Genomic DNA, 10,372 nt, shown 5'->3' with positions numbered 1-10,372 from the left:
ACTGATATTCATCATTGATAAAGAATGATAAGAGAACGACTAATTTTTCTACTTAGTTTTAGCTAATGCTACCTTTTTATTATTTTATTTTAAATATTAAATATAATTTTATAATTATTTTATTCCATCACAATGATATTTCATTTCAATTTGCAGATTGACTAACACACATTCTACTCTTTGGTTGCTGCTGGTACTGAGTTCTTCAATCCACTACCAAATTAATAAAATCCAAATAAATATTTGACTTTTATTTCCTCAAATGACTTGTTTCTTTATACTTAGGTACCTAAAAACAAATTGAAATCATTGTATTCACGTTAAAAACAATTGATATCTTTACAGGAATAAAATTCATATAGCATTTGTTTTCTTCTTTTTTTCTAATAAAAGCTTGTGGCCTGTAGGTGCCTATAAAAATAATTCATCCCTAATATTTTGTTTTCAACATTTGCATTTTACTATTTTAGACGATTTTAATTAATTGAGAAAATGTTACTGTAAAACACCTATAAATATATGAGTAAACCACGGTATTATAATCTACTGTGGTATAAACAAATCAAAATAATAAACATGATGTTCTTTCATAAAATGCCCATAATGAGTAAAAATACATTTTGTTGTTTACATAAAATACTTAATAATTAAATTAGAAGCAGGCTTTGAATTCTGAAGGTTATACGGGACTTAATTTACATACTTATCTTTGACAGTCCCTTAAATGTAAAATTTAAGGTATTTTAAATACTTTTTTTGTTAATTAAATTGAATTTTAGATTTTTACTTGATAAAAAGATATTATATTTTGTACTTTATAATCACAATCTCTAGTTGTAACTGTATAATTATCATAGATATCTATAGTTTTTTTTCTCCAACAGGTTTATAGTATGCTTAATTCATTTTTCATCAAGAATTAATAAATTAAGCAAAATTACTTTAATACATCTATGATTTGTCTATCTCGCACAATCGTGATTTACAAATTATATAATAACTTTTTTATTAACATTAATTCTGACCTTTGGGTTGCTTTCTATGCATTATAATTAGTTCAGATTTGGATTCCAGAAATTAAATTGACTTAGGTAATTTGAATTAGATTTAATTTTCAGAACTGACTAAACCATAACCTTATTTACAAATTCTATTTTAATAGCTGATTAATTGAGATTTATTCAAAGTAGTGGACAAACAAATTTCTCTTAAGATGGTTATATTGTTAAGAAAAATTGTGGCTTTATCTTAATCTTGGTATTATCAATTGACATGTTACTCACTGGAACATTCAAATTCAAAATTCTATGAAAATTTTTTTATATTTTCATTGGAACTTCAAAATATATATGATCATAAGTTGAAGCTGGACAATTTTTTGTTGACGTAAAATTTGAACTGCCTTTATGAGTCGATAAGATAAAGTTGGATCTTAATGCAGAAACACTTCCAGATATTTCATTTAAGTATTTTCTTAAAGTTAAGAAAATAATATATAGGTATATAGTGATATTCTTATATGACAAAATAAAAATACATAGGTTACAAAATTTCAATCCACTTACTTTTTGTATTTGTTTATTTTTTACCAATATGGTAATATAGGTAGCTTATTAAAAAGAGTTTACTATACATAGCTGGTAAATATCAACTGCTCATTTTACTCAACTTTTTCTTTATGTTGCAACAGAAATGTTAAAAATCAAAAAAATCTTAAAAACACATATTTCTATCTGATTTAATAGTTGATACATATAAAAATAATAATTCTACAAACAACTAATATTTCATATATTTAAAAATTGTGATTTTATAAACACGTGAAAATTAAATATTTCAAATTTATTATTAAATATATATATGTATAACAAATGTTTAGAAATTTTTATTATAAAGTTCAATAAGTATACTTCATTAAAGATTTAAAGAAAGCTTTAGTTTATGGATAATTTAAATTAAATTAACAATTTTTAAACAATTACCAATATATTATTTCTTTTAATAATTTTAAATTCAGTGAATACTCATCATATAATATTTTATTAAATATTTTCAAATCATTTACATGACGTGTGTATATTATTTTAAAAAGCTATTACATGATCTAGAGCTGGATTTTACAATTATTAAACAATCATCATTCAATAATTAATATAATTAATATGCCTTAAATTTGAACAAACTTAAAAATTTTTATTATTATTTCAAATACATTTAGGATGATGTATTCTGAATATATTTTTTTTATACTTTTATATTTAAGTAAACACTACACTTATATCTTAATGTGAATACTTATTATTTATTAAATAAGTTTTGTATTTATGAAATGAAAGTGTACTTCAAAATGTGGTTTATAATATTTCAAAATGCAATTAATTAATTTTAAATCAATATATAACTTGGTCAAAATAAAATAATTTAGGTAATCATTTAAGTTACACTGTAACAATAATATAATAATCATTATTAAGTACAATAAAATAAAAATTATAAATTATATTCATATGCTGATGTACGAAACAAAATTAAATTTATCATTATCAATAAGATATTAGATAAGAAAAACAATTTACCTGTAGCTTATTAATAACATATATGCAAGACAATTTATTTAAACATAAAATAGAGTACAGTAACATAAGAAATAACATAAGTCAAATGTCAATAACATAAAATTTAGATAATTTGTTAAAATATGTAAATTATATAATATACAAAGTCTACTGCACGAGAACTAATTATTCAAATTAATATCATTTTTATGGTTATTTATAATTATAATATATAAATATTTTTTAAATATTAAATTAAAATTAAAGGGGATCCAAGCTTGTCATAAGATAAATAAAAATAAATAATAAAGAACAAAAATTACAACATAATTGGTTTATCACATTTGAATAGCTCTTTTTGTTATTCTATATATGCATTCAAAAATAATTGATTATATTACAATATATATTATGTTTTTAAACATAAACAATACATTTAGTAAATATAATAATATTATATTATATTTGCAAATGTTTAATAAATCTTAAACATTTACCTATACTATGTGTTTAATTTTTTGCAACTTAAAATAAAATACAGAAATTTAATAAATTTTAATTATAATAAACATAATAAGTAAATAATGAATACTCAATTCACTATAAATTGTCCCTGTACTTTTAAGGTGGACAATTCTATGTTTGTTTTGATATAAGTTCTTGTTCCCGTACCAACATTGATTCTTTTTGATGTTCTCTTTGTAATGCTTCTCTTTGCTTGGCAACACGTAAAACATTAGCTCTTTTCTAAATAATAATAAAAGAATATTACTATATATATACAAATAAATTATGATATGAATTATCATATTATTTATAAAATACAATATTTGTGTTATAATATACACATAAATGATAGTATAAGATTTGTATATTAACTTTTAATTTTAATTTTTAACCAACTTTTCATATATACATAAAAGTACACAAAAAGAGTTTCTCGACAATATTGAAAATTAGTAATAAAATAAAATAATATATACATATAAATCACCTTTTTTTATTCATCCCAATTACTAATTATAAATAAATATTTATATGTATTGTAAACTCCATGAAAGTAATTAGTTAATAAAATATAAGCTAATGAAATAAACTTATGTGAATTTAATTGTTAACAATCAAATTAAATATATATTTTATACAATATTCTTGAATTTAATAAAAATTGATAAACAAGATAGTATTTTTACCGTATTAATACGTACAATATCAAATATTGTACAAAATATAATACCTTATATAATATAATGTATAAGGTAAAAACTGATTTCAAAAGTATCTTTTTTTTTAATAATTTCAATATACCTTATACATCAATAAAGAGATTTATATAAAATATATGCCTTTCAATTTATAATGTTCTTGGTCAATACAGTTTTAGATAAAAATAATACTGTTAGTAATTTTGTGTTGTAAAATACAGATTATACAATATATCCAATAATAAAGCACACTAGCATAAAATGTATGTCATTGTTTTATCAAAACATAATAATGTTATAACTGATGTGATAGTTTGTACTCTTTTGTCTTTTACATAGATAATAAAGATATGGATATATAAGGAATCCACTGATAATTTTAATGTTTTATAGAACAAATAAATAATTTCCTAAACACTATATACAAATATTGTTAAATAATAATAAAACTTACTTCTAATGTCATAGTTTTCTTGTGTAAAAACATGAGTTTTTTTTTTAATTCAACTAGCTGTCCATGACAATGTTTAATAGATGAGAACTGAAAATTAATTAAGTTATTAACTGAAATAATAAGAGCATAATATTATTTTACCATATTTTGAACTTCTGATTCATTTAATAAATTAGAAAGTTCTTCATTTTCTTTAAGCATTGCATCTATAAGCGATTTTTGTTTGTCACTATAACATTAATAACATTTCAATAATATAAAATAGCCATTAGCACATTCTGTAGTGTAGAATTTAGAAAATATGAGTTGTAGTACATGTTTTTACATTGTATTTGTATAATATAATTATTATATAATCGATTTATTAAATTTAATTTATTAATATGTTAAAAATGTATGTAAATATTATGTAACTTAAGTAGGTTTCTAATTTATATAAAAACCATTATTTATCGGTTCAGTATCTATTAACTATATTAGATTTTGACATAATACTATTTTGAATTTTATAATAAAACAATAAAAGATGTATAAATAACAATACTATAATAATTCTATTAATCAATTTTATTTTTTATAATTTGATAAAATTGTTTTTATCTTCAAGAACAATTACATAAATTAGTTGATAACCTTTATTATACTAAACCAACTATATTACTAATTAAAAGATAAATTAATATTCATCAAATGGCTTCGACAAAATTGTATTTGTATTATATATTTATCTGCAAAAAATTTTACATGATTACATTCCATGAAATATAGGTGTGTTGTCCTTTTAATAATTTTCCAACATACCATCTATTTAAATATATTAATGCACGACTTAATAAGTATTTGTATTTTACCAAAATGTAAAATTTGATATTCTAAAAGCTATATAATAATTGAATATTTAAACAGCATCTAGGCATATATAGTTTTTATATAAATTAGTATTTTTAAGTAACTCTTATAATGTTATAATATATTAATATGAAACAATTTTTAACAAAGCCAACAGTTTAATTTTGTAGACAATCCTAATCCTACACAATTTAGAGGAAAATTGTTAAAAAGTTTATAGAAAAGAATCATGCTACATTTTTTCACATAAAAATGATAAAATGGGTATGATTGCACCAAAATCAAATATTATTTTTGTCTAATACCTATGTACATATTAAACAAACAAAAAAAAAATTTTAAAAATAGATAAATATCATGAAAAAAAACTAACTTACTCTGTAAAATGAAAACTTTTTAAGTAATTATAATATGAATATTTGTATTAAATTGTGTTTAAATATTACTTAAATTAATATCAGTTATTTGTACAAAGCATAATACCATACAAAATAAAACCAATTTATTAATAAATAACATATAACTTAAATTAATATTCAAGAATATTAAAATTATGGAATCTAAATTAAATAATAGGTAAATACTACTATTCCAATTTATCAAATAGTCTCTAAGTATCTCGGCTGGGTACTTACACAACTTCTCTAATTTCAGATTGAACGTCTTTTAAATCTGGATTGATTTGATTTAAATAGGAGTTAATTACTAATAACCCGGGCTTTGTTTCTAAACTAATTCAAAAAAATAACACAATATATGTATTTAAAAAGTAGAAAAAAAATACACATAATACTTCACAATAAATTATTCATAATTACCTCGGCTCATTTATTTCTCGACACTCATCTTTAGGTACCATGTTTAAATCATCCATTTTAATGAAAATAAATAGTTAATAAAACTAAAAAAACTAAAGTCTGAAAATTATTTATTTATTTCCTTGCAAAAATGAAATATCAAAACGTTTAATGATAATTCTTTATCATCCTTACAAATGTTTTAAATATTATTATTATTGATAATATCAATAGGTGATAACCACAATACTGCATGTTTAGTTGCCTATTTATGATTTATTGTGGAGCTATCGAAAATAAATTATTTTTAGAAATATGATATGAGAATTAAGAATATAATAAATTATATACTTATTATTTTAGCATATTATTATAATATTTAAAAATAAGATATTAATATCTATATTTACACTTTTTTTTTAAAATTAAATGCATTCTACTTTAAAATTGTAAATTGCAATGTACTTGTTTTTATTATTCATAACCTTTATGAATAACAAACAAATAATTGAATTAATTACTTAATCTTATGTTAATATTTAATACAATATCAGAATAAATATAAGTATGTAAAACACAATATAATTTTGTAAAGATGGGAAATTATTATATTATCATTTAGAGTCTAAATTTTAGACCAATGATCAAATTTTTTACCAATTTCAACTACAATTTGATGAGGTTCAATTATTTAGGTAGGTAATCACAAAATTAAAAATATATTAACAATTCATAATTGTATGGCTATTAAGTACAATTAAAAAATAAACATCTGTATATCTAACAATTTTGTTTTAATTAAAATATATTAAAACTTAAAATTTAAAATAAATATTTATGTAATAATATTTAGTTAGTATTTTAATTTTGATAATTTCAAATAGGTAGTTACAAATTGGAATTTATAACTCAATAGTTGACAATCAAAAATGTACATTAAAAATAACGCAAATAAATAATTAAATGGAAAAATAATTCTAGCATTTTTGTCATTAATCTCAAAACTATTTCAACAATTTATAGACATAAAAATATCAAGACTAATGTGTGTGATATAAGTAGTAGGTACATTAAAAAAATAAAAACAATTATTGCTGAAAAAGTGAATACATAATAATAATTTAATTAATACATCATAGTACTATACTTAGCTAGTTAAAGAAAAGTGATTAAAGTTAAAGACTATGACTATACCTTCCTAGAAATAAGTTAAATATTTTCAAAGAATCCGATTGGTTTCAGAGAAAACAAAACTCTAATTATGGTAATTAATCATAATTCATACATATATATACATTAAAATCTTAAAATAAAAGATGGAAAAGCAGTAATAAATTTTTTTCTAAATGTAAAAAAAAGTTTGATTCTGTCGATTATTAAATATTATTTATCAAATACTAGAAAAATACGATATCAGGGGTATTGTAAATAATCTAATATATAATTTCTTAGAAAATAGTAATTAACAAGTAAGAGTAAAAAAATAGTACTTCAAGTGATTTACTAAGAAGAAGTGACATAATATATTATAAGATAAATTTATAACATTTTCAGAACTCTTTAAGTTTTAAATCGTGATCATAGGTTACTTTGTTTTTCCTTATATTTTCTAATATTTATCATTTTATGTTTGTAATTTTTAAAAGACTAAAAATACAAAAAATAAGAAAAATGTTTTTCCATATATTATATGGTTAAAAATTACAACTCTATAGTAAAAATTAGTACTTCATTAAGTACTTCATATTTTTTTTTACAATTTTACAATTAAAATAAAATAAAATATGTAGATTATTAAATTAAGTTAAATATACATATTACCAAGAATTTATTATGACAACAAATATATTTAAAAACCGACAAAATATGATAATCAGGGGTAGGTAATAAATGTTAGAAATATATTTATATTTTTTAGGTAATAGTAGTATTCAATTATTTTATAATACAATTTTGTTGTGATAGTATGGGTGAAATGAAAAAGTACTTATCTCACCTGTCAGGAGGGGCTGTTACTAATGTTATAAGACTTCAAACATTAACAGTATTATTGTCTTCAATTATACATTACCTATACTAAATTATAAATTTTAGCAAAACGTTTTGACATTTATTGGCCTTCAAGATTTAATTTATATGCCTTTTCATGTGCCTACTATGTTTCATAAGATGTATATGTATTCATCATCATGAATCAATTACCAATCAATTCAATAAATCTGCCTAAATTTTGAGCTAATAATTTATTTAAACCGGGCTATTTAATAGTATAAAATAATTTATATAATTTGTATTTTATTTTTTACACTTTTTTAAAAGGTATTGTAATGCTATTGCGATGCTACTAATTCACTAGGAACTAGGATTGGTAAATTGAGTCCATTTAAAAAAAAAATAATAGGTAAGTTGAGTTCTGGGAAAAAAAGTAGTACGTAAATTGAGTTCCGGAAAAAAATGTTGGTACGTTAAATATAGTAAGTACGTAAAATGTTATAATTATGATGTAAATATTGTATTATAAATGGTATAAATTATATGTGGTTTTTATAATATCATGATCCCAATAAAGATTTAACAAATTTAAATTCAGCATGATATGATTAACTATTTGTTGTAAGTACGGTGGTAATCGCACCAAATATTTGAGGGAAATGTAGCATCAGGTGAGATATAACTATATAAGTTTCTATAGTATATAATCGCAAAATATCTGTATTTGCTTGTCATTTGGTTGTACAGCTATTAAATATTTTAAAAAACATTCGCCAACTTCTTCAAGTCTTAGAAATGGCAAACCAAAAAAATATTTTACAAAATTAGTTTTTTCTATGTTTAAACAGTTTTATAAATATAAAATATTAAAGTTTTAAGTTTTTAATATTTTAGTCCTAGTTGCGTCAATGGTTTATAGTTGGAAACTTGAGACCCAATAAAATAACGATCGGGCAACAAACGTTAAAAGAGTTTTTTTCTGATTTTAAGATTCAGTAGTATTCAACACAATATAGAGAAGATAATGTGATAACACGCGACTTGGCCAGGAGAAAATAATGGCTTATTTTTCTACGACAATTTTGTAGTTTAAATAATGAATCGCGGACGAAAAGTCCGTTTTAAAAAAAGTTGGACAAAAAATCCGGAATCAGTTTTTATAGTCGGACAAAAAGTCCGAGCACATTTTTAGGATCGGACAAAAAGTCCAAAAATTAATATTTATTTTAAATATTTAAAAATTTAAAAATGTTTGTACACATATTATATTATTATATATTTTCGTATATAACTAACAAAAATATAACGAAACTCCACTATAGTTACAGTAATGACAAATTTATATATTTCTTGTTGTATATACTATTTTTTTTTTAGTTTTTGTTTAATTGACTTGTTTATAATAAAATAAAATGCATTTTGTTTGTTAAAATGTATTAAGTTACAAATAAATTTTGATATTGTTGTTCCTAAGATATCGAGTGATTGACGATTGTACCTATGTTAATATTTTTAAATACATGTATCTATACGACTATACGTATCTATAAATAATAAATTATATAATTATAAATTAAAATAAGAAAATCGAAAAAAAATATAATAATATATAATGTCTACAAACATTTTTAAATTTTTTAATAAATATTAATTATATAAAATATTTTGTATTTTCGGACTTTTTGTCTGACACTAAAAATTGAGCTCGGACTATAAAAACTGAATCCAGACTTAAGTCCAACTTTTTTTAAAACGGACTTTTTATCCCGGTCTTTTTGTCCCTGGACTTTTTGACCGATTACCTCAAATAATATCCATCGAGAGCATCACAAGCTTTGAAGGCCGGTTGTTTGAATAATAGACAATAGCATTATAGCTACTATGCATTATAATATTGTAATGAATCAATAAATCAATATCGTATTTAAGATGAAAGATACCTGTGTGTGCTTATACATATTATTTATTGGTTAAGAGGCCTCGCTACGGTTATTATTTAAGGGACAACATTTAGGCAATTCATAATCTCATCTTAGCTGCCCGAGATCTATGTGTTAGTTGTAAATGATTATTAGTGTTGAATGAAATTCGATGCGGGTAGTGGAGTACGCGCATGCACATGTCAATAACTCGATAATAATAAAAAATCACTATACGAATTTTACGACAACTTACTTATTGATTTGACAAAATTAAATTTAGTTAACGTTGTCTGATCTTAATTCTAAAAAAATATTAAAATTCAGGATTTTTTCCAGAATCAAAATCGGACATCTTAAACTAACTTTAATTTTGTCAAAACTTTACGTCTTTTGAGTCCAAATTGACGGCAGTAGCGAGGCCCTTTAATACAATCAATAAAAAACGTTTAAATTTAAATTAGTTCTTACAAAGAATTATAATACATTTTGAATGATATTGGGAGGTGATTTCTATTAATTTAAATACTGTTTGGTATGACTGGAGTTTGAAAGTTTTCCTCTTTATATTTATTTGATATATAACATTTTTATTTATTTA

General features: G+C 21.4%; 1 protein-coding gene across 1 annotated transcript; it reads right to left on the bottom strand.

Moving 5' to 3' along the window:
• Nucleotides 1-3,058: 3,058 nt before the first annotated feature.
• Nucleotides 3,059-6,019, bottom strand: LOC113558810 (biogenesis of lysosome-related organelles complex 1 subunit 6-like). The gene is made up of 5 exons (XM_026964361.1): nucleotides 5,882-6,019; nucleotides 5,699-5,794; nucleotides 4,356-4,443; nucleotides 4,215-4,301; nucleotides 3,059-3,302 (listed from the first exon to the last, which is right to left on the bottom strand). The coding sequence occupies exons 1-5, from the start codon at nucleotides 5,935-5,937 to the stop codon at nucleotides 3,192-3,194; spliced, it is 438 nt and encodes a 145-aa protein (XP_026820162.1). The 5' UTR covers nucleotides 5,938-6,019; the 3' UTR covers nucleotides 3,059-3,191.
• Nucleotides 6,020-10,372: the final 4,353 nt, after the last annotated feature.

The sequence above is a fragment of the Rhopalosiphum maidis genome, chromosome 3 (genome assembly GCF_003676215.2).
Source record: "Rhopalosiphum maidis isolate BTI-1 chromosome 3, ASM367621v3, whole genome shotgun sequence".
Lineage (NCBI taxonomy): Eukaryota > Metazoa > Arthropoda > Insecta > Hemiptera > Aphididae > Rhopalosiphum > Rhopalosiphum maidis.
The sequence above is the reverse complement of the archived record's forward strand: the minus strand, read 5'-3'. Positions and strand labels throughout refer to the sequence as shown.

What these genes read in the sequence shown, in the direction of transcription:
- LOC113558810 (XM_026964361.1), bottom strand. Translation starts at nt 5,937, where the DNA reads ATGGATGATTTAAACATGGTACCTAAAGATGAGTGTCGAGAAATAAAT. An exon ending in TCTGAAATTAGAGAAGTTGT is followed by an intron (nt 4,444 to 5,698) that starts GTAAGTACCCAG and finishes TTAATGTTATAG; the next exon opens with TGACAAACAAAAATCGCTTA. An exon ending in AGAAAACTATGACATTAGAA is followed by an intron (nt 3,303 to 4,214) that starts GTAAGTTTTATT and finishes ATTATTATTTAG; the next exon opens with AAAAGAGCTAATGTTTTACG.